Source organism: Neoarius graeffei, chromosome 16 (genome assembly GCF_027579695.1).
Source record: "Neoarius graeffei isolate fNeoGra1 chromosome 16, fNeoGra1.pri, whole genome shotgun sequence".
NCBI lineage: Eukaryota > Metazoa > Chordata > Actinopteri > Siluriformes > Ariidae > Neoarius > Neoarius graeffei.
The window spans coordinates 10,925,978-10,952,210 of NC_083584.1; the positions used below are offsets into that span (position 1 = coordinate 10,925,978).

The 26,233-nt window shown below is 43.3% G+C and overlaps 1 protein-coding gene across 1 annotated transcript in view; it reads right to left on the reverse strand.

Annotated features, from left to right (window-relative positions):
- Positions 1-20,334, reverse strand: part of ppap2d (phosphatidic acid phosphatase type 2D) — a 109,944-nt gene extending 89,610 nt beyond the window's left edge. The window contains exon 1 of the mRNA XM_060942477.1: positions 19,658-20,334. Within this exon, the coding sequence (XP_060798460.1) occupies positions 19,658-19,844 (187 nt within the window). The 5' untranslated portion in view covers positions 19,845-20,334. The remainder of the gene's footprint in view (positions 1-19,657) is intronic.
- Positions 20,335-26,233: the final 5,899 nt, after the last annotated feature.

Here is a 26,233-nt window from a genome sequence, read left to right on the forward strand (position 1 = left end):
ATCCCAGCTGACTACGGGCGAAAGGCGGGGTACACCCTGGACAAGTCGCCAGGTCATCACAGGGCTGACACATAGACACAGACAACCATTCACACTCACATTCACACCTACGGTCAATTTAGAGTCACCAGTTAACCTAACCTGCATGTCTTTGGACTGTGGGGGAAACCGGAGCACCCGGAGGAAACCCACGCGGACACAGGGAGAACATGCAAACTCCACACAGAAAGGCCCTCGCCGGACCCGGGGTTCGAACCCAGGACCTTCTTGCTGTGAGGCAACAGCGCTAACCACTACACCACCATGCCGCCCCCGCAAATGCTGCCCCCGCAAATGCTGCTATTCAACAAATATTCAACTCGTCCTGTCAGACAGGCAGATGCAGATTTGACTTGTCCGGATCAAACATTTGGTTGTCCCGGACAGTCGGACTACCGTTAATGTCGAGCCCTGTATTTAATGTTGTGGAACATCGAGCTATGAGCTTGTCATGTTACTAAGAAACCAAGTCAAGTTTATTTGTATATAGCACTTTTAACAACAGACATCGTCATAAAACAGCTTAACAGAAAATTAAGGACTTTAAACATATGAAATAATTTTATCCCTAATAAATTTATTTATCCCTCCGTCCTGAATCCGGAAGACCTTCCCATGGCAGAAAACTTGGACACTCGAGATTCCTTCCTTAAATGATAACTAAAACATACAATCAACCATTATGTTAACAATCATATGTTACTATAGAAACTATAACGCATTCAAACGAGTACACTGTGGAAAAAAAGAAAGTTATATCCACAGGAGTCAAAGCCAAAGGTCATGGAAGGGTGTAAGCAGTCAGGCCTCGGCTCAGGCGTGCTCAGACCTGCTTGTGATTCGTCGTCTCGCTCCTTATGTAGTTGAAAACATAAACTCTGGCACAGAGACACACCTTGAAAACACACACACACTCTCGATCACCTCCAGCACGCCATGTGTTGGGATGTGTGTCTGAATGCAAGAAGGGAAATGGACGAGACGTTTCCTTTCCTTCGGTGTGCTCTGTTTCTGTTTCTGATCGCTGGCTTAGATGGAAGCTAATCATTCCATGTATCAGGTTCCCTCTCTCACTTCCCATTCATCATCGTCCAGACCTGCTTCTTTTATGTCTCGTTAGTTTCCTGATGTTTCATCAGCTTCCTGCCATAATCTACTAAATCTACCTTAATGCAAACATCAGAGCTACATAAAACGTTTAAAGGTGCAGTTAGTGATTTTTAAATCAGAAGAGTGTTTCTAATATTGGCTGAACTTTCTACTTACAATGCACATGCTTCAATAAAATGTTTGCTCTGATATTAAACATTACCTCATGGCACCCGATGCTCTAAATGCAAGACAAAAATTACACAAGGTGGACCACCACCTACTACATGCAACCAAGCCGTGATGTAATGATAAAGAAGCAGCATTTGGACCAAAAGGTTGCTGGTTTGATTCCCTGGACCAGCAGAAATGGCTGAAGTACCCTTGAGCAAGGCACCGAACCCCCAACCGTTCCCCAGGCTGCTCCGGGTATGTTGTACGTCACTCTGGATAACAACGTCTGCTAAATGCCTGTAATGTAATGTAATATAGACAAGGAGCAGACTTGACTCATCCGTCATTCACGTATTCTGACTCTTGTGCTAGTTTATACAATTAACTTGTCTCTAGTGCAAGCTTATACAACATAAATTGCAGATTATACAGCAGAGCCAAATTGACAGGAGCACAAATCTGGGTGTGAGCTTATTATCGTAAAACAAGAGTGCCCTGAGAGCACAATATACCCCGCTGGCAACGATACCATAACTCTGGTAAAATGTGACGGAATTGCAATATGAGTATTACCGACATATAACAAAGAATCCTGCCAAATTTTGTGAAATTCCGTCAAAAATTGTGAGAGGAGTTGATTTCAGAAGGTGAGTACCCTTCCCGGGACGGACGGACGGGTGGACATCGCCACGACGTAATCCCCCTTCGGGCCTTTTGGCCAGCGGGGGATAAAAATCGTGAGGGAAGTTGATTTCAGAAAGCAAGCGCACCTTGATGAAATTGCCAAAGTACAAGTTTACTAATTATCAAGGGTAAAATTTGCCCAAATTAAACGAAATTTCAATATGCGTATAGCTGTCATATAACAAGGCTATTTGCCAAGTTTCGAGAAATTCGTCCAAAAATTGTGAGAGGAGTTGATGTCCGAAGGCGAGCACACCTTCATGAAATTGTGAAAGTACAAGGTTGTTAATCAAGGGCTGTAACTCTGGTAAAGTGTGACCGAATTTAACAAAATTATAATCTGCGTATTACCGACGTATAACAAAGAATCCTGCCAAGTTTCATGAAATTCTTCCAAAAATTTTGAGAGGAGTTGATTTCAGAAGGTGAGTACCCTTTCCGGGACGGACGGACGGATGGACGGAAGGACGTACATCACCATGACATAATCCCCCTTCGGGCCTTTCAGCCAGTGGGGGATAAAAAGCTCTGTGGAATTCTTGATTCAAATTAATCACATGATTGGCGTACTTGGCCACAGGTTTATATACATGGACTTTCTTGGGAACATGACATGCTCAGGCTTGTAGTACTCGAGTCCGACTCGTGCCCTAATTTTAAGGACTCATGACTTGACTTGGACTTGAGCACTGATGACTCGGACTCGTGCATTAACTGCATTCAGACTCATAAATTGGAGACTTGGACTTGGATTTTTTCTTTATTTTTTATAACGTGCCATAATAATTTGGCATAAGATGTTCATATCTACATTAATTTTTATACTAATTTTGTGCAAGAGAATGCACATTCACCTGTTCATACGTCATGTTCAGGAACAAACTAACGTTAATGGCGCTAAAATGCCTGGAGAGACGCCGCTAGGGTTGGCAGCTTTGCTTATACAGACTTCTCGTGCAGTGGGAAAAATGCACTGCTATGTGTTCCATATGTAGAAGAACTATCGAGGAGATGACGGGGACGACCTCGAACTTCAATCGTCATTTGGTAAGACTCCACCCAGAGAAGGAAGTGACACGCTATGTTCATTGTTCTGTTGATAGTGGGCAGGGCTTGCTGATCAATGAACAAGCTTTAAAATCTGTAGCCTGTTAACTAAAATGGGGCAGTCGAGCAGGAACGTTAGTCCAACACAGTAGCAGAGACGCTTTCACATAAAGGCAGCAACAGACACCGTCACATGGTGCCATTGGAGTCTTGTTCTCGGACTCGACTTGAAATTTTTTTTAATGACTCCGACTTGAACACTTGGGACTCGACACTGGACTTGGACTTGAGTTTTACTGACTCGACTACAACACTGTACACATTAGGGTTTAGGGGGGTTTTTTTGCTTATTAACTGGTGGTGTAGTGGTTAGCACTGTCGCCTCACAGCAAGAAGGTTCCGGGTTCGAACTTTCTGTGCGGAGTTTGCATGTTCTCCCCGTGTCCGCGTGGGTTTCCTCCTGGTGCTCCGGTTTCCCCCACAGTCCAAAGACATGCAGGTTAGGTTAACTGGTGACTCTAAATTGAGCGTAGGTGTGAATGTGAGTGTGAATGGTTGTCTGTGTCTATGTGTCAGCCCTGTGATGACCTGGCGACTTGTCCAGGGTGTACCCCGCCTTTCACCCGTAGTCAGCTGGGATAGGCTCCAGCTTGCCTGCGACCCTGTAGAACAGGATAAAGCGGCTAGAGATAATGAGATGAGATGACATAACTTCTGGCAAAATTATAAGTGAAGATTCAGAAAAACAAAGTGTGCTAAAAATGAATGAAAAGAGCGTGACAAGTCGGGCCTGTAAGGAGTCCGATTGCACGTTGAGAGTTGAGAATCGGACTCCTTACAGGCCAAACTTTTTGTTTAGCATTCTGCTAATCGATATTTTTTAAATATGTTTTGACACTGACTTAGTGTACAAACACTCGCTTGATAATGGTGTCCGAGCGGCACTGAAATGTCACGCTGTTTTCCTTAATTTTTAGTCAATTCTGGCAAATCGCTGTTGTATATGATGAATAAAACACTAAGCAGATGCGCTGTTATTGGAAAACGATACCGTCAGTGACGGCGTAGCTCACTCCGGCCCCGTCTAGTCCAGAAGGAACGATCTAAAGTTGCGCAATGAATGTTGCGAGCTACCGGTATATACACTATATACAAGCTATATATAGAAGCAATATCCACCCTAGGAATACCAACCTATTTACCAGAAAGAATCCAAAATGGCGAGGAATTGACCGAGAAGAAGCGATTTTTGTTGAACTGCTGTTGAATTAAGGATTAATTAGTCCATATCTTCATTAATAATTGTCATGAAGCAAATCTGGGTAGAAGTTATATGCAGCCTAGGTCCACCTACCTTCACGAGAGAAAGAATCAAAATCGGTGAAGAATTGAGGGAGAAGAAGGAATTTATGTGGAAACTGTTCGTTAGGGATTGATTAATTACTCCATATCTTCATTATTAATTGCAATTATGCAAATTTGGTTTGAAGCTATTCATATGCACCCCGGGTGGGCAGACCTACCTTCCTGCCAAAAAGAATAAAACTCAGTGAAGATTTGAGAGAGAAGAAGTGATTTTTGTGAAATGTGGATGACGATGGACGACACGTGATGGCATAAACTCATCACCTGTCGGCTGGATGAGCTGATAATCACTTTCCCAAAAGTGGTGGTCCTTTTCATGGACCTTGCATTTAATAAAATGGAGACAAGTTGTGCAGTACGTTTCTGAATTTTGGAGACTTCAGTACAAACTGTAGAGTTGAAATAAAATAATTTGGTCCAGGGGAAGCCATGGCCTAATGGTTAGAGAAGCAACTTTGGGACCAAAAGGTTGCTGGTTCGATTCCCTGGACCAGCAAAAATGGCTGAAGTGCCCTTGAGCAAGGCACCTCACCCCCAACTGCTCCCCAGGCTGCTCTGGGTGTATTGTACGTCACTCTGGATAAGCGCGTCTGCTAAATAACTGTAATGTAATGAGGAACATCAGAAGGCACAGTGACCTCTGTGACCTCTGATCAAACCCGGGCGTCACCTTTCAGGCTTGTGATGATTTCCTTACAAACCACAACAACTTTAAGTGCCCCATGTTCCCAGTTACCACTCTCTCACACACACACACAGCTGCCAAGCTTACGAACTGAGTGCCAGCGTGGGTGAGTGATCTTCTCAGTATGTCCAAAGGCCTTCACACACAATGCACCTTGTTGTTCTCCGGAGGCCTGCGGCGCTTTTCACAAACACAGCAGGCATTTCTGAGACAGATCTGCATTCGGAGCCTCGCTCACTCGGATTTATTAAAGGAGGATCGGAATGCCACGCTATGAATACTCTATTCACGACCCGCGCTAAACGCCAAGACGACAAATGAACTGTAACGAGCTACAGAACGGCCATGTTGGTTTGGATGTGTAGTAGTGTCACAGCTGAATGTGTGAGTTGTCTGATTAATATATTCTTGACGTTGTGCTGGCCAATCCTGCTCCACAAAATCCTCAGGGGCTCAGAAGAGATCCTGATTAGCTGGCTCGAGTGTGCTAGTTTAGCCCTGGACCTAATCCAAGTGGGGTCATATGTCAACTCGGTCATGATTAGATGGAAACATTGCAACGGTGGAACTTTTTTTTATAGTGTTGACCAAGTTCAAAGGTTGTGACATGGTACTGATGTTTCTCAATGCAGTGGAACCCGTGGAAATTCAGCATCATGCGTACAGTAATTACAGACATATTTGTCATGGGAAGGTTTCTCTTGGGTAATTAACAACACATCAGGGAAATGCTGATATTCCCAGTATTTCTGTGTTATTTATACTTGATAAAAGACTTAGCGCCTATGTGCTAGCTTGCTAGTCAGATTATTTGTTTCAGTCATTAGCTTGCTTGCATGTTCAGCAGCTATATTCCCATGTTGTCCAGTTCTCACAACTTAACTCACTCAGAAACAACAGTTTTTAATGCACCCTTTTTAACTTCCTCTTGCACCATAGCCCAGTTTCCCTTGAGGTAATTCCTGAGGCTATGTTCGGGGGTGTTACGTTATTGCTGCAAAATACGTTATTGCTGCAAAAATGAAGTGGCTTTTAGCAAGATAACTTTTTCATCTGTTGATGAAGGGTGATGTATCTTTATTATGTTTTCGTAATAATTACTTGGGTAGAAGGTTGATATAACAGTGTTACCGTGATACTCGGGTAAGTCTTCTCCAATTATAAACAACAGCCTGCTGTACTGCCAGGTGACACTTGGGGATATTAAACAGATTTCCATCCAATAATTTCAGACAAATTTTAAAGCTACACTGTAAAAAATGTCCGTAGAATTAACAGTGAATTTATGTAAAATCATGACATAAAAAAACTGTAAATACAAAAACAATGAAGCAGTGTGTAATTTACATCAATATACTGTAAAACTCCCAGGGCTTTGAACCAGAATTTTTTTCCTATTGGTTCGTTCCGAACAGAAACGGAATTTTAACGTTTCCGGTTTTGGGTTCCACCATGAAATAGACGTTCCCGAACCGGTTAGAACAAAAAAATTTCGTTCCCGGAACGGTTAATTACGTTCCCTGTCAGCTGTTTAACAAATGGCTATAAAATTATGTCTCTGTCTCATCCAGCTTAAGCCAAATGTAGGCTAATTCTATTACAGCCTTCATTAAATAAGACAAGAAATAATTCAAAACAATTATTATTTCAAATGTTGGCGATTTGGATTCTCAGTATGTCTTCCCATCTACACAAACAGAAAAAGTGCCAAAAATGAAAGATAATTCGTTTAGTGTGTTACCAAAGGCTAGTCAGGCCCTACGCATTGATAGACTAACAGAGGTTAACGTCATTTAATGTTCGCGAGCCTCTCATTAATGTGGACAAATATATTGATATCGTGTTTGAAATTGACGTTTTTGAATAACGATAGACTGCAATATTTACCTCTTATTTAAGACGCGGAGACGTGATAGTAGTCCACCCTCCCGCTCTCTCCATTCAGTCAGCGAACGTCACACAGGAAGTGAACCCCAGCGGGTCATAGAAACTTGCGCAGGAGAAGAATGACTTCATTTGTAGGCTACGGAAACTTTGAGGAACGAAATAAAAACCGGTATTAACCGGTTACCATTATTTTTAATAAGCGTTTCTGTTCCGGAACATAAAAAATAATAAAGTTTCTGGTTTCGTTTCTGTTCCATGTGAAATGGAAAAAGTTCCCGGTTTTCGTTTTCGTTCCTTGAACCGGTTCAAAGCCCTGAAAACTCCTAACCAAATACCACTGTTAATTTAACTGTAAGAATATGTTGAATTGATCATAATTTTTTGTAGAATTTACAAATTGTTGTAGTTTAAACAAAGACAAACTGTAATACTAAAACAAAATGTGATAGTTAAAATTACATCATTGCCCTGTTAAAAAAATTTAAAAAATGTCAGTAGAGGCTCATTTCATAAAACTCTAAATCAAATAAAATATCTGTCTAGTAGATCATTGCTTGTAACCATCATTTTGGAGCCACAAAAAACAATAATCGAGAACACTCGCAATTCATTCCTAGATGCTTTTTTTATTGGCGGCACGGTGGTGTAGTGGTTAGCGCTGTCGCCTCACAGCAAGAAAGTCCGGGTTCGAGCCCCGTGGCCGGCGAGGGCCTTTCTGTGCAGAGTTTGCATGTTCTCCCCGTGGGTTTCCTCCGGGTGCTCCGGTTTCCCCCAAAGACATGCAGGTTAGGTTAACTGGTGACTCTAAATTGACCGTAGGTGTGAATGTGAGTGTGAATGGTTGTCTGTGTCTATGTGTCAGCCCTGTGATGACCTGGCGACTTGTCCAGGGTGTACCCCGCCTTTCGCCCGTAGTCAGCTGGGATAGGCTCCAGCTCGCCTGCGACCCTGTAGAACAGGATAAAGCGGCTACAGATAATGAGATGAGATGAATATCTGTAAAATTAACAGTTATGTGTTGATTATTGTACATTGAATACCTGTAAAATTTACATTTAGTTATCATTAATTGTACATGGAATCCCAGTGAAATGTACAAGTTATTCTGTAATGTTGTTTACATTTCACTGTATTTTTAACAGGATTATTCTGGCAACCACAGCTGCCAGTATTTTTCCATAAAAAAAAACTGATTTTTTTTTACAGTGTAGACCGCCTTTCAGATTTTTCAAGTGTAGGTCATGAAAATAATTTTCCCCGACACCTAATTATTTTTGTTCAGTGGATCGAAAGCTACTGAATTCAAATCACAGACTTATTTGGGTTTTTTTAAAAAACAAACAATAAATGAATTTATCCCGACATGACTCTAAATTCTCGGCTATTTTTTCCGGCTTCACCATGACCCAATACAAGATACTACGTCATGCATCACATCACGTGGTGGGCTTTCCTCGTTCACACAAGGCATTGTGGGATACAAATTTGAAACAGGAGAGAAAAATGGAGGATGTGAGTGTGCGAATGAAACATGAAAGACCGACTACAGTAACAGAAAGAAAGCGAGAAGAAAAGGCGTTATGTTATATACGAAGGAAAGGAAACACAGGACCAAACTAATAAATATCGGCGCTCAGCGAGCACCTCGGTGTGATCAGCTGTTCGTTTAGCGACAGAATGATGGAACTGTCAGAGCACGCTCAAAGGGAAACCTGTAGGTGGTAGTAATGCAACACTGTGGATGCCGCATGATGGAAAACCCAAGGCCCAAATATATCTCTGACATGCTTGTGATATATGAACCTTCTCGCACCCTGAGGACATCTGGGGCTGGTTTACTGACCGTCCCAAGGGTTAGAGCAAAGCATGGAGAAACAGCAGTGTTTTGTTATCACGCAGCACAAACCTGGAATAACCTCCCAGATGATGTGAGACTCTGACCAACTTTAAGACAAAACTAAAAATGTTTCTTTTTTTTTTTTACTCTGCCTACTCCACTGTATAATGACTACTGTTTTATCTCTTCTTTTTTTAAACTCGATTTTAAATCATTTTAAATCTTTTATTCTTGCACCTTGTCTGCACATTTGCTATTTTTAATGAACTTTAAATTTAAATTGTAAATCAATTTTACCTTTTATATTTTTACCTGGGCGGCACGGTGGTGTAGTGGTTAGCGCTGTCGCCTCACAGCAAGAAGGTCCGGGTTCGAGCCCCGTGGCCGGCGAGGGCCTTTCTGTGCGGAGTTTGCATGTTCTCCCCGTGTCCGTGTGGGTTTCCTCCGGGTGCTCCAGTTTCCCCCACAGTCCAAAGACATGCAGGTTAGGTTAACTGGTGACTCTAAACTGACCGTAGGTGCGAATGTGAGTGTGAATGGTTGTCTGTGTCTATGTGTCAGCCCTGTGATGACCTGGCGACTTGTCCAGGGTGTACCCCGCCTTTCGCCCGTAGTCAGCTGGGATAGGCTCCAGCTCGCCTGCGACCCTGTAGGACAGGATAAAGCGGCTAGAGATAATGAGATGAGATATTTTTACCTTTTACTCTGTTATTGTAAATCTATAGGGGAAGCCATGGTCTAATGGTTAGTGAAACAGCTTTGGGACCAAAATGTTACTGGTTCAATTCCCTGGACCAGCAGACTGGATTAAGTGCCCTTGAGCAAGGCACCTAACCCCCAACCACTCCGGCAAGAGTGGTGGTGTACCCTGTGTCTGATTAGCCAATGAAAAACCGATTATCAGTTTGGGCATTGAACCTGACTGACTGATTATAAATCTGTATCCTTTATCACATTTTTGCTCTGTAAAGCACCTTGAGTTGCCTTAGTGTATGAAGTGTGCTATACATTTCATAAAGCTGCCTTGCCTTTTTCTTTTTCTTTTTTTGGCCCAAATCTCCAAAGCACGTGACATTCCTGCAGTGTTACGGATCTGCTCTTTGTCTCAGTACAACAGCTGACGTCGACAAGAAAAATGCTGAAGTCCAAAACATGTGGCATGTTCGTGAGATGTTCAGAGTTCTTATAGAGTTCACCTGGATGTGAAACAAGACCGCCTCGCTCAGATGCTTTCGGAGAAGTGTTTCTGTTCTCACCTGACTGAAGAACCACACTGATTGGACAAACACATTCAGGTTCACTAAATATTCACAGATGAATAGAAACCTGGCTATCAATTCGCTGTCCTGAGAGGCGACGTAAAAAAGCTAAAAGCTAAAAGCACTACTGAAACTCAAGCGTGTCTGAAGGCGTGGCTTAATGGTTAGGGAAGCAGCTTTAAGACGATAAGGTTGCTGATTGGATTCCCTGTACCAGTAGGAATGGGTGACGTCCCCTTGAGTGAGGTACCTAACACCTTACTGCTCCCCAGGCTGCTCTGGCTATGTTGTATGTCGCTCTGGATAAGAGCGTCTGCTAAAGGCCAATTTATGCTGACAACCCAGTCCTCGCAGATGGCGTCTGCGTAGCCCCCCCACCTTCGCATTCGCTCTGCGTGCACCTCCCAAAAATGATAGGCCAATTTATGCTGACAACCCAGTCCTCGCAGATAGCGTCGCAGACAGTGTCTGCGTAGCCCCCCCACCTTCGCAGACGCTCTGCGCGCACCTCCAAAAATTGTGACCACCGCAGAAGCCTCGCAGACAGCGTCGCAGACAAGAGGGCTCTGATTGGTCCACTCTACATCCGCTGTACACGCGCTTCCGCTTCCCTACTTCCCCGGTTTGGTTTGTTTTCACGACCGCCATTTTTAAAAACACGAGCGAAGATGGAGCAGCACGAAGAGCGGTTGATCGCGGAAGTGAGGAAGTACGTACATCTATACAACTCCAGTTCTAGTCATTATAAGTAACCGGAGGATAAACACTCCACTAACCACACCCACCAACTACTCCTAGCGATTAGCTGGCATCCACAGTGTTGCATTACTACCATCTACATGTTTACCTTTGAGCGTGCACTGACAGTTCCATCATTCTGTCGCTAAATGAACAGCTGATCACACCGAGGTGCTCGCTGAGCGCCGATATTTATTAGTTTGGTCCTGCGTTTCCTTTCCTTTGTATATAACATAACGTCTTTTCTTCTCGCTTTCTTTCCATTACCGTAGTCGGTCTTTCACGTTTCATTCACACACTCACGTCCTCCATTTTTCTCTCCTGTTTCAAATTTGTATCCCACAATGCCTTGCGTGAACGGGGAAAGCCCATCACGTGATGTGATGCATGATGTAGTATCTTGAATCGGGTCATGGTGAAGCAGGAAAAAATAGCGGAGAATTTAGGGCCACGTGGAGATAAATTCATTAATTGTTCTAGTTTTAAAAAAATGAATAAAATTGTTAGTCTGTGATTCAAATTCAGTAGCTTTCGATCCACTAAACAAAAATAGCTGGGTGTCGGGGAGAATTCTTTTTATGACCTACACTTGAAAAATCTGAAAGGCAGTCTAGCTTTAAACCGGTTGTGATGTAAGATCTTGAAACCTGCTTACTATGCAGTAAATACTATGAATTATTTAGTAATTAAACACGAGGAAGATAAGTGCGGATGGCTCATCTGAGCTTTTGTCAAATCACCAGATGTTTGAGTCGAGTGTAACCAGTAACTCAGGCAACCACAAGCAAAGAGGAAGTCACCTAGCTACCTAGAAAAAAGGAAGATGATGCATGTGACACTTGGCACACTGGCATACCGCAAATGACGCCTTCGTTTATAACGTCAACAGTCATTCGAGCATGGCTCACTTCTTTCCTTGCTGTAAAGGAGAAAGGCATCAACCTGCATCCGGACTGACATTCTGCTTCATCATGATGAGCGTGCAAATCTCTATCATACCATGTGACTGACAAAAAGTGCATCAGCGAGTCAGAATATCTGCTGGGCTCCAAACATGATGGCACTACACGGCATCAAGGAAAAATCACTACAGATCTGAGGAATAGTTTGGATAGTGGCCAATCATCGGCTCAGTCAGGGTGCTTCATTTCTGCTGACGGACACTCGGGGGTGGAAACAGAAGTGTTCATGGTGGCTCAGTAGTTAAAATGTTGACCTAGTGACCAGAAGGTCATGAGTTCAAATCCAAGAACTGTCAAGCTACCGCCACTGAGCAAGACCCTTAAGTGCTCAGTTATAGAGATAATGGTGTCTGCCAAATGCTGTAAGTGTGTGTGTGTGTGCAGGCTAAGGGGAAGGACAAACAGAATTTTATCACGTCCTTGGATCACTGTCATGGAGCTCAGGGAACCGTACCCGACAACGTTAACGTTACACAGACCTGTTGGTCTGCCTGGACAGGTTGAGCTGGGCTTAACAAACAACACAATTACGGCCATTATCTGTTTATTAGCTAAAAAAAAAAAAGAATGTTCCTTGTAGATTATTTACCCAAAATCCCAAAATGTCTGTATTGTGGATCATTTCTTTTCAAATTTGGAGAAATAAAGCAGTAGAAAGAGGTTGCCTAGCTGCATTTTCTCTGAATTGTACTGGCTTATGTAAGCTCCAAAAAAAAAAAAACTGGCTCAAAAACACACTTGGGATGCGAGCAACAACTTTCAGCATCTAAACAATAACAAGCTTCATGTTGTTCAACTTCCGCACTCTTTCTTTTTCCGCACTGTTTTCCCTTTCAGCTGCCATGGATACAACTGAATGCAAGTTTGCACATTCTTGCTTCAAAAAGATCCCAAGAAACGGCTCCAACGAAGAAAAATTATGATCTTGTGTTCTCTTTGTGTTCATTTTTCATCCGTTTCTGTTGGAAGCGATCTCCCGAAAATCTCTGAGCTCTGAAATGTCAAACGTTTTTCTGTTTAAACCCTTCCCTTCTGAAAGCAAACTGTTTTCCTGATCACGCCAAACTGTTTTCAACTTTCCATGTGACTTATAAGAAAGCAAACATCTTGTTAGTTTAAGATAATTAGCACGGCACTGCAGTGGATTAGCGCTGTCACCTCACTGCAACAAGGTTCCAGGTTCGAACCTTGTAGAGTTTGCATGTCTGTGTTTGTGTGGGTTTCCTCCGGGTGCTCCGGTTTCCTCCCAAACTTCAAAGTCATGCAGATGAGGTAAAAATACCCGGCGGAGGCAAAGACAGGTTTTTAATTTGGGCACCATGGCGAGCGTAGCGAGCCAAAAATTTTTTATTTTTATTTTTATTATTTTCGCGCGTAGCGTGCCGAAAATTTTTGACGTATCATTTTTAGTAATTTTTTTAACCAATTATAAATATATCGAGCGATAAAAATAATAGAAATTACATAATCATGTGCAAGTAGTGCTGTATCTAAAAAGTCAAAAGTTTTCTCCAACATTCTGAATAAATAAAAAAGATACAAATAGTTCATGAATTTTTTATATGCATGAAAAATGGGAAACAATATGTAATATCAATCTATTTGCACAAGAGTATGGGCAGCAGAGAACTTTAAAATCTCAAACAGTGAAACAATAATGATCTAGAACAATAAAAATATCAAAAATATGACATATGTATCTGTCTAAATTAAGCTATTGATACATATCGAAAAAGCTAGAATATGTCAATTCAACAATATATCGATTAAACTAAAACAAGATATCAATATATATTATAACCACATAAAATAGCTTGTAGTATGTCTTTACATATATTAATAATACGTCCAGTAGTATAATTAGTATAACAGTCATTCAACAACACAAAGTTCTTACTCTTAGAATTATCACAAACCGACAGCCATGTGTTCTCATGAATCGTTGAGAATTTCACAGCATAAACAAAGGAAGTATATTTTATGACATTCAGACGTCAGAGACTCAGACACGGTTTACGGTAATCGCTAGACGCATTTCATGTTCACGGCATGTTATGAAGCGACTGAACAACAAATTGAAATATATATGCCAAAAAATGACATTTAACAATAATTTAAAAATATTTTGGGTTCTCCACCCTTATGAAACAGGATTTTTTCTTCTAATTTGGGCGATTTTCGTATGTTCTATTTTGGGCCTTTTGACAAGCCCGTAATTTGGGCGCCGTTATACGGTATGTAATTGGGGCTGTATTTGCCCTTGCCCAGCTTCCAATGACTGGGGTTGCACAAGCCAGTGCAGACTTAGTGCCAGTCCCAGGCCTGGATAAAAGCGTCAGGAAGGGCATCCAGTGTAAAAACCATGCCAAATCAAATATATGGAACAGATCTGCTGTGGCGACCCGTAACGGGAGAAGAATTAGGCACTTTCAGCTGAATTAACTAGAGAATGTGAGGATACAAACTTTTGAGCTTGTTAATAAAGATTACAGTTTAGTAGGCTGTCAGAATAAGAGTACTAAACTTCCTTGTCTCTGGAGTGATATTGGTACCTTCTGTACCGTTAATATGCATCTTTCACCTGGAAACTTGGATATAATTTAATCTCATCTCATTATCTCTAGCCGCTTTATCCTGTTCTACAGGGTCGCAGGCAAGCTGGAGCCTATCCCAGCTGACTACGGGCGAAAGGCGGGGTACACCCTGGACAAGTCGCCAGGTCATCACAGGGCTGACACATAGACACAGACAACCATTCACACCTACGGTCAATTTAGAGTCACCAGTTAACCTAACCTGCATGTCTTTGGGGGAAACCGGAGCACCCGGAGGAAACCCACGCGGACAACATGCAAACTCCGCACAGAAAGGCCCTCGCCAGCCACGGGGCTCGAACCCGGACCTTCTTGCTGTGAGGCGACAGCACTAACCACTACACCACCGTGCCACCTTGGATATAATTTATCTTTAAAAAAAAAAAGTTTTAATGTGCATAATTGCATAGGAAGCCATGGCCTAATGCTTAGAGAAGCAGCTTTGGGACCAAAAGGTTGCCGATTTGATTCCCTGGATGAGTAGGAATGGCTGAAGTGCCCTTCAGCAAGGCATCTAACCCTCACCTGCTCCGCAGGCTGCTCTGGGTATGTTATACGCCGCTCTGGATAAGAGCGTCTGCTAAATGCCTGTAATGTAATATAATTGGACTGTAATTACCTTTAAGAGTGACGTTTTAAAGCTGCACTACATACAAACTAACGGTATAAAACGTGGACCAACCCAGCAGCAATGAATGGTACCAGCAAGTTCAGTACCTTTTTTTTTAAGAGTACAGGTAAACTATTAAAGTGCAACTTCACTCTTAGATCTGAGCCTCACTTCAGCCACGACATCATTTTGAAAAATGCTAAAAAGTGGGCTGGGTAGGTTTTACAGGGCTGATGATGGGTATTGATCAATCTCGATATTCAGCCTCCCTCTGAAGTTCAGCCTCCCTCTGCGGAAGATGGGACACCTATCTCTGATTAGAGGGTGTTAAAAAATAAAAATCATTTTGTTCTGTTTTTTAAATAAAAAATTAATGACGTAGAGAAATACCAAGCGATGGACTCTACATCAACATCAGCATCAGCCTTGCAAGATTCAGGATGATATTAAGTAGTAGACTACAGTGAGACATTTTCAACCCAACCAAAAAAAAAATGCTGATTTTTTTTTTTTTTTTTACAGAATGGTCATTTTGTTAATATCAACACCAGCGCTGAAGTGTTCCATCACAATACAGTCATATCATTACGTTTAGAGCCCATAAAACATATTGAAGTCTGCACTACATGTTTATACTAATCTCACTGATCAAAGGGATGGAACTTAATTTTCCAGACCAAGTGGAACTCCATACGTGGTCCAACCCGATCGGTTACCATAGTGACCATGGATAGCATGTTATTGCGACATACTAATTATAATACGTTTGTAGATATGTTGCTTCATTAAGTTCAATTGGTGTCTTCTTCTTCTTCCTCCTTGTCCAGCACTATTGCCAGGTCAGGGTCCATATAGACCCTACTGATCAACGTCATACTAACTGGAGCATAGTTTTACGCCGGATGCTCTTCCTGCCGCAACCTTCCCATCTCTGGGCTTGGGAAACAACACAGCAAATTCCTCAGTGTTGAATTAACACTTTCAGAGTTAATTTGTGTCCAACTGGACCTATATAAACACAGTAGGGTGTTAAATCAACACTCTGGGTGTTAATTCAACACTGGGGATTTTGCTGTGAACCAATCACGCACACGTTCACACCTAGGGGCAATTTAGAGTAGACAATTAATCTAACTGCATGTCTTTGGACTGCGGGGGAAACCGGAGCACCTGGACGGAACCCACACAGACACGGAGAGAACATGCAAACTCTACACAGAAATGAAAGCCTCCACTGGCTGTGAACCCAGAACCTTCTTGCTGTGAGGCAACAGTGCAAATCTTCCATCCATCCATTGTCTATAGCCACTTATCCTGTGCAGGGTTGCGGGCAAGCTGGAGCCTATCCCAGCAGACTATGGGCGAGAGGCAGGGTACACCCTGGACAAGTCGCCAGATCATCACAGAGCTGATACACAGAGACAAACAACCATTCACACACCTTCACATTCACACCTACGGTCAATTTAGAGCCACCAATTAACCTAAACATGTCTTTGGACTGCGAGGGAAACCGGAGCACCTGGACGGAACCCACACAGACACGGAGAGAACGTGCAAACTCTACACAGAAATGAAAGCCTCCACTGGCTGTGAACCCAGAACCTTCTTGCTGTGAGGCAACAGTGCAAATCTTCCATCCATCCATTGTCTATAGCCACTTATCCTGTGCAGGGTTGCGGGCAAGCTGGAGCCTATCCCAGCAGACTATGGGCAAGAGGCAGGGTACACCCTGGACAAGTCGCCAGATCATCACAGAGCTGATACACAGAGACAAACAACCATTCACACACCTTCACATTCACACCTACGGTCAATTTAGAGCCACCAATTAACCTAAACATGTCTTTGGACTGCGAGGGAAACCGGAGCACCTGGACGGAACCCACACAGACACGGAGAGAACGTGCAAACTCTACACAGAAATGAAAGCCTCCACTGGCTGTGAACCCAGAACCTTCTTGCTGTGAGGCGACAGTGCAAACCTTCCATCCATCCATCCATCCATCCATCCATTATCTGTAGTTGCATATCATGTGCAGGGTCGCGGGCAAGCTGAAGCCTATCCCAGCGGACTATGGGCGAGAGGCGGGGTACACCCTGGACAAGTCGCCAGATCATCACAGAGCTGATACACAGAGACAAACAACCATTCACACACCTTCACATTCACACCTACGGTCAATTTAGAGCCACCAATTAACCTAAACATGTCTTTGGACTGCGGGGGAAACCGGAGCACCTGGACGGAACCCACACAGACACGGAGAGAACGTGCAAACTCTACACAGAAATGAAAGCCTCCACTGGCTGTGAACCCAGAACCTTCTTGCTGTGAGGCGACAGTGCAAATCTTCCATCCATCCATTGTCTATAGCCGCTTATCCTGTGCAGGGTTGCGGGCAAGCTGGAGCCTATCCCAGCGGACTATGGGCGAGAGGCGGGGTACACCCTGGACAAGTCGCCAGATCATCACAGAGCTGATACACAGAGACAAACAACCATTCACACACCTTCACATTCACACCTACGGTCAATTTAGAGCCACCAATTAACCTAAACATGTCTTTGGACTGCGAGGGAAACCGGAGCACCTGGACGGAACCCACACAGACACGGAGAGAACGTGCAAACTCTACACAGAAATGAAAGCCTCCACTGGCTGTGAACCCAGAACCTTCTTGCTGTGAGGCGACAGTGCAAACCTTCCATCCATCCATCCATCCATCCATCCATTATCTGTAGTTGCATATCATGTGCAGGGTCGCGGGCAAGCTGGAGCCTATCCCAGCGGACTATGGGCGAGAGGCGGGGTACACCCTGGACAAGTCGCCAGATCATCACAGAGCTGATACACAGAGACAAACAACCATTCACACACCTTCACATTCACACCTACGGTCAATTTAGAGCCACCAATTAACCTAAACATGTCTTTGGACTGCGGGGGAAACCGGAGCACCTGGACGGAACCCACACAGACACGGAGAGAACGTGCAAACTCTACACAGAAATGAAAGCCTCCACTGGCTGTGAACCCAGAACCTTCTTGCTGTGAGGCAACAGTGCAAATCTTCCATCCATCCATTGTCTATAGCCGCTTATCCTGTGCAGGGTTGCGGGCAAGCTGGAGCCTATCCCAGCGGACTATGGGCGAGAGGCGGGGTACACCCTGGACAAGTCGCCAGATCATCACAGAGCTGATACACAGAGACAAAAAAACGTTCACACACCTTCACATTCACACCTACGGTCAATTTAGAGCCACCAATTAACCTAAACATGTCTTTGGACTGCGGGGGAAACTGGAGCACCTGGACGGAACCCACACAGACACGGAGAGAACGTGCGAGCTCTACACAGAAATGAAAGCCTCCACTGGCTGTGAACCCAGAACCTTCTTGCTGTGAGGCAACAGTGCAAATCTTCCATCCATCCATCCATCCATCCATTATCTGTAGTTGCATATCATGTGCAGGGTCGCGGGCAAGCTGAATCCTATCCCAGCGGACTATGGGCGAGAGGCGGGGTACACCCTGGACAAGTCACCAGATCATCACAGAGCTGATACACAGAGACAAACAACCATTCACACACCTTCACATTCACACCTACGGTCAATTTAGAGCCACCAATTAACCTAAACATGTCTTTGGACTGCGGGGGAAACCGGAGCACCTGGACAGAACCCACACAGACACGGAGAGAACGTGCAAACTCTACACAGAAATGAAAGCCTCCACTGGCTGTGAACCCAGAACCTTCTTGCTGTGAGGCAACAGTGCAAATCTTCCATCCATCCATTGTCTATAGCCGCTTATCCTGTGCAGGGTTGCGGGCAAGCTGGAGCCTATCCCAGCGGACTATGGGCGAGAGGCGGGGTACACCCTGGACAAGTCGCCAGATCATCACAGAGCTGATACACAGAGACAAAAAAACGTTCACACACCTTCACATTCACACCTACGGTCAATTTAGAGCCACCAATTAACCTAAACATGTCTTTGGACTGCGGGGGAAACTGGAGCACCTGGACGGAACCCACACAGACACGGAGAGAACGTGCGAGCTCTACACAGAAATGAAAGCCTCCACTGGCTGTGAACCCAGAACCTTCTTGCTGTGAGGCAACAGTGCAAATCTTCCATCCATCCATCCATCCATCCATTATCTGTAGTTGCATATCATGTGCAGGGTCGCGGGCAAGCTGAATCCTATCCCAGCGGACTATGGGCGAGAGGCGGGGTACACCCTGGACAAGTCACCAGATCATCACAGAGCTGATACACAGAGACAAACAACCATTCACACACCTTCACATTCACACCTACGGTCAATTTAGAGCCACCAATTAACCTAAACATGTCTTTGGACTGCGGGGGAAACCGGAGCACCTGGACAGAACCCACACAGACACAGAGAGAACGTGCAAACTCTACACAGAAATGAAAGCCTCCACTGGCCGTGAACCCAGAACCTTCTTGCTGTGAGGCGACAGTGCAAACCTGATTGGTGGTAAATCTGGTCTGTCAGGAACTTGTTATATTGTAAATAAGCGGCTTAGTAACCTGATGTGGTTCATAATAAAACAGGAAAACATTTCTGTAAATATTATTGATGTTTGTTTCCAAGCCCTGATCCTACCAGTGAGGATCTTCATGCACCTTCATCAAACAATGGTTCTTACCCACAATGAGACACAAGATGTCCAAGCCGACCAGCATCCTGGGGTTGGAGCTGTGATCCCGGGTCACGGTTCGGTTCTGACCCGCTCCAGCCTTCCCGTTCTCGCGCAGCGGCTCCTCGGCTTCTCCGATCTCCAGGTCCCGCTCCACGTCTCCAACACCACCACTGTTCACGGCAAACTTCTCCATCTTAGCTGAACGGACCACGAGCGCACGTCTTCCTTGGTGTTCGGTGGCTTGTGCAGTCCAGCCTCGGCGCACATGAAGCGTTGTTGTCTCCTCCACAGGTATGAAGGTCAGTCCAGCCTGAGTGAGATCAGATCTTCCTGAAAGACAAGCACGAAGTCTAACTACAGCGGCTCATGTTTACAGACAGACCCTGCTTTAACCGAGCAGATTAATAAGTCACAGATCCAGCAGCTGGAGCCAAGTCCCACATCTGGAGCCAGGAGTCACTTTTAGGAGGAAAAATCTCGCCATCCTCATGCTGGACTAAACCCGGTCCAGGATCTGTGCAGGTCCGGTTTCAGACACAGAAACCCAAACACTCCTCATTCTTCAACCCAGCCGAGTCTGTGATCTCCATACAGGAGTTCCTCCTTCTTCACAAGTCAACTCCAAGAGCTAGAAAAACTTTTCTTTTCTGTTGCGGTGTGTGCTTTCATTCCGAGTATTATCCTCTACTCCTCCCTCCTTCCTTCCTCCCTTCCTCCCTCCCTCCTCTCTCTCTCTCTCTCTCTCTAGTTCAGTTGAGTTGAATAACAGGAACAATAATAAACACTCACAACATCACAATAACATCAGTAGTAATAATTCCAGTGTTATAAACACGACTGCGTCTCAAACAATCAGAATATCATGAAAAAGTTCAATATTTTCCAGCCCATATACAGTGAGTAGAGAAAATCAAAAAGCGTGTTGCTGAAGAGGACGAAATAAAAAAATAAATAAATAGTAATAATATGGAACGTGGACGGCACGGTGGTGTAGTGGTTAGCGCTGTCGCCTCACAGCAAGAAGGTCCAGGTTCGAGCCCCGTGGCCGGCGAGGGCCTTTCTGTGTGGAGTTTGCATGTTCTCCCCGTGTCCGCGTGGGTTTCCTCCGGGTTCTCCGGTTTCCCCCACAGTCCAAAGACATGCAGGTTAGGTTAACTGGTGACTCTAAATTGACCGTAGGTGTGAATGTGAGTGTGAATGGTTGTCTGTGTCTATGTGTCAGCCCTGTGATGACCTGGCGACTTGTCCAGGGTGTACCCCGCCTTTCGCCCGTAGTCAGCTGGGATAGGCTCCAGCTCGCCTGCGACCCTGTAGAACAGGATAAAGCGGCTAGAGATAATATAGAATGTATCTTTTTATTTATTTATTTATTTGAGTCTTGGAGTCGGGCAGCACGGTGGCGTAGTGGTTAGCACGGTCGCCTCACAGCAAGAGGGTCCAGGTTCGAGCCCCGTGGCCGGCGAGGGCCTTTCTGTGCAGAGTTTGCATGTTCTCCCCGTGTCCGCGTGGGTTTCCTCCGGGTGCTCCGGTTTCCCCCACAGTCCAAAGACATGCAGGTTAGGTTAACTGGTGACTCTAAATTGAGCGTAGGTGTGAATGTGAGTGTGAATGGTTGTCTGTGTCTATGTGTCAGCCCTGTGATGACCTGGCGACTTGTCCAGGGTGTACCCCGCCTTTCGCCCGTAGTCAGCTGGGATAGGCTCCAGCTCGCCTGCGACCCTGTAGGACAGGATAAAGCGGCTAGAGGTAATGAGATGAGATGAGATAATATGGAACGTATCTTTTTATTTATTTGAGTCTTGGAGTCGGGCAGCACGGTGGTGTAGTGGTTAGCACGGTCGCCTCACAGCAAGAGGGTCCAGGTTCGAGCCCCGTGGCCGGCGAGGGCCTTTCTGTGCGGAGTTTACATGTTCTCCCCGTGTCTGCGTGGGTTTCCTCCGGGTGCTCCGGTTTCCCCCACAGTCCAAAGGCATGCAGGTTAGGTTAATACGGGACGCCCTTGGGCTGAGGTGGCCTTGAGCGAGACACCGAACTCCCAACTGCTCCCCGAGCGCTGTTAGCATGGCTGCCCACTGCTCTGGGTATATGTGTGCGTGCATGTGTGTTCACTGCTTCAGATGGGTTAAATGCAGAGAGGAAATTTCACAAGTGTGTGATGAATAAAGTTGTGCTTTCTTTCTTTTTCTTTCTTTCTTATTTATTTATTTACTTATTTATTTTCCAAGAATTATTATTATTATCGCATTTTCCACGAATCGCTCCTGTCATTCCGCCGGTTTGTTTACATTCTAAGCGGAAATGATTTTGTCGGATGTTTTGTATAAAGTTTTTATCTATCGAATTTGCAAACAATTAAAACAAAAATGCTCTGTTTCTCAAAATCCAGTAAATGTGGATAGAATAAAACAGTTCTTCCACTCAATCTTGTCGTACATGAGCTTATAGCCGACGAGATGCATAGCTCCGAGTTGGCTATCAGCTCGTGTACGACTTGATTTTGTGGAATAACTTAAGTGTTTCAAGCATTTTTCCATTTTAATTTTCATAATTATGGCCTACAGCGCAAAAAAATCTCAAAATACAAGAATATTTCATTTCCAGTTTGAGTAAGACAGTATAAATATCAACAGTGTATCTCTCGGTCTAGTTCAGTCCATGCAACAACGATCATGAGGACTTGAGGACTGCTGACTTGACAGTTGTCCAGAAGATGATCATCGACCCCATCGACAAGGACAGTAAGCCACAGAAGGTCATTGCTGAAAAGGCTGGCTGGAAAAGGTGCACAAGCAACAGGGATGACTGCAGCCTTGAGGGGATTGTCAAGAAAAGTTAAGATTGTCAAGAACTTGGGTGAGCTTCATAAGGAGTGGACTGAGGCTGGTGTCAGTGTATCAAGAGCCACCATGCACAGATGTCTTCAGGAAAGGGGCTACAACTGTCACATTCCTCATATCAAGCTACCCCTAAACCAGAGACAACATCAGAAGTGTCTTACCTGGGCGAAGGTAAAAGAGAAAGAACTGCACTGTTGCTCAGTGGTCCAAAGTCCTCTTTCAGATGAAAGTAAATTTTGAATTTAATTTGTAGCCCAAGAGCATTAGCTCAAAATTGAGTCCAACCCGGAACAAATTAGTAACAAGCTGAATTTTTCAGAATGTGTTCAGAATACCCTTAGGAATAACATACTAAAAGTCCCCGGGAATCCACCTTGTGCTCTCTGAGAAATTCAAGATGGCGTCCAAAATGGCCGCCGATTGGAGATTTTTTCAATATCTCAGGGATAAAACATAATATAAATGCAATTAAAATGTTAAATTATATGTTCTCTCATACAAGCAATGCAAATTCACCATTGTCCCACTGTTAAAATTAAAATTAACCAAGATTAAAAGGTCATTAATGTGGAAATTACATGGAATTTGATGGTTGACATGATTGACAGATTAGCTTAGTAGGCTACCTACATACATGAACATAATGTAAGACAACAATTAGACATCAATTTCCTTAATATTTAGTGCATCTTTAAGCTTTGATAAAATATTAAAGGGAAATTAAATTTGAGAACTCTATCTTCTAAAACTACAATGGCAAGCTGTTTCAGTACACTTCTTCAACATTCCGGCGACTTTCATGACAAAAAGGTCTGCGTCAATAAAAGCTCTTGCTTATAAACAATGAGTAGACTTAAACACTTCTCAGTGCCTCAGTTGTAATGCTTGGACCTTCGTTGTACCATCAATGAAGTAGGGAATTTATTCAAGCTTGTTTAAGGGTGGAAAAAAATTAATCTTTGAGTTTCTAGCGCCAGTCTTTACTACTAGCAATGCCAGTGTGTTCGGACAAAAAATGACTAAACTCAGCATGACCTTTTAAAAATGACTGAACTCAGCATGACCTTTTAACATGCCATTTTTCATTTTACACCACCAATTTACTTTAATTAATATTAATGAAAATAAGTGCTCCAACCCCTAGTAATTGTGTTTGTTGTTTTGTGAACAGAATAGGATGATACGGCGTGAACGAGTAACCAATGGATCCACACTCTATAATCGGTAGTGTACATTAAATAGCACATGTATAGATTTACAATTATAAGTCTGTAATTATTAGTCCTAAACATTAAGAACTGAAGCCATTTCAGAAACATATGAGATATCTTCATGATACCATAACGATTATTTTGTCATAACAGTCATTGTTATTTCTTCTTGGATGTGAATTTATGGGCCAGGGCGTTTCAAGATTGATACTTGATTCAAGGATCGGACTGGATGAAACCTACACACATTCATAGTACTGTGCACGTTCATAAATGTGAACTGGTGAAGTGCCAAAAATATGACAATCTAACCAGACATGGCAAGCGAACACATTATACACAAATATACTGTTATAATAATGTGTACATTGTTATTATATAATGTTAATACACAATGTAATTAATACACACATGTTGGAATTCACTCTCCTACCCTACAAAACATATATTCTGACCTTTTAATTGCATTAATATTTTGTTTTGGGCCTGAGATATGGGCAGATCTCCATTTGGCGGCCATTTTGGATGCCATCTTGAATTTCTCAGAGAGCATAAGGGGGATTTCCGGGGACTTTTAGTATGTTATTCCTAAAGGTATTCTGAACATATTCTGAAATTCTCAGCTTGTTACTAATTTGTTCCGGGTATAACCCTATTACTCCTGGGCTATTGGAAATCGATGTCCTAGACTCTGGACGAAGAGTGGATAGGCACAGAATCCAAGGTGTTTGAAGTCCAGTGTGAAGTTTCCGCAGTCTGTGATGATTTGGGGTGCCATGTCATCCGCTGGTGTTGGTCCACTGGAACCAACTTTCTCAAGTCCAAAGTCAACACAGCAATCTTCCAGGAGATTTTAGAGCACTTCACGCTTCCATCTGCTGCACTGAAAAAAATGGCCTGTTAAATTAACACAAAAAAATATTGTACATCGGTTGCACTTATTAAAATCATATCCACTAAGACCAATTAAGTCATGTTCTGTTTGACGAACATGACTTAATTGGTCTTAGTGGATATGATTTTAATAAGTGCAACCGATGTACAAGATTTTTTTGTGTTAATTTAACAGGCCATTTTTTTCAGTGTGATAAGCTTTATGGAGATGCCGATTTCCTTTTCCAGCAGGACTGACCACCTGCCCACAGTGCCAAAACTACTGCCGAATGGTTTGCTGACGATGATATTACTGTGCTTGATTGGCCAGCCAACTCACCTGACCTGAACCCCAGAGAGAACCTATGGAGTATTGTCAAGAGGAAGATGAGAAACACTCGACCCAAAAATACAGACGAGTTGAAGGCCGCTATCAAAGCAACCTGGGCTTCAGTAACACCTCAGCAGTGCCACAGGCTGATCGCCTCCATGCCACGCCCCATTGATGCGGTAATTTGTGGTAAAGGAGCCATAACCAAGTATTACATGTATAAAAGAACATACTTTTCAGAAGTTGGACATTTCTGTAATTGTAAATACTTTTTAGGAAATATTCTAATAATTTGAGATTTCTGATTTTCATGAGCAAAAAGACAATCATCAAAATTAAAACCACAAAATGTTTAAAGTATATTTCACTTTATATGTACTGAATATAGAATATATGAAAGTTGATTTATTTTTAAATTTGAGATGCACTAGTATGATTATGGAGTAGGAGTACAGTAGTACTAACTGTAATAAAATAAATGAACAAATATCTGTGTGTGACTTGTTATAATGCTTGTTATGACGGGTCATAGTGTGTATTGTATTGGTCAAGGTAAGCGTTACGAGGACAAATGACAACAGGAATAAATTTCAGGAGTAAATTTTATTTATTTATTTACTTCATTACATTCAGCCCTGTTTTTTTCTTTTCTAGATACAGTTTATTTGTTTGTTTGTTTTTATTAGTTCTACTGATAATGCTTATTTTGTTCATTAGACAATCTTTCGTCTCTTCAGTACTCCACTGCCTGTCCAGTTGAAGTCATATTTATGACGAGTTACATTACGATGCACAGTTTGAACGTAGATTACAGACTACAGAGCCCTTTGCTTCAACTTTGTCCTCGAGAAAACCAAAACATTCCTCATTACAAGACCTCACATTGATGTAGTGGTCAGTGGTTTGATCTGGGGGGGAAGAAAAAAGAAATCGAATGTGAGTGTGAATGGTTGTCTGTGTCTATGTGTCAGCCCTGTGATGACCTGGCGACTTGTCCAGGGTGAACCCCGCCTTTCACCCATAGTCAGCTGGGATAGGCTCCAGCTTGCCTGCGACCCTGTAGAACAGGATAAAGTGGCTACAGATAATGAGATGAGATGAGATTCTGACTTGTGTTTTGGACTCTGTGTTTGGTTAAATAATTTTCACAGCGCCCTCTGCAGGTCAGGTGTGCTCTTGTCTTTCTTTAACAGCTTTTGGAGAAATTACACTGAAATAATTCTTTATAGTAAATAGAGATAGAATATTACAATAAAGTATGCAAAATTAAAACCATGAAATCTGTATATATGCTTTCAAATAAACTAATAGGGTTCAGTGGCTGCAGAAG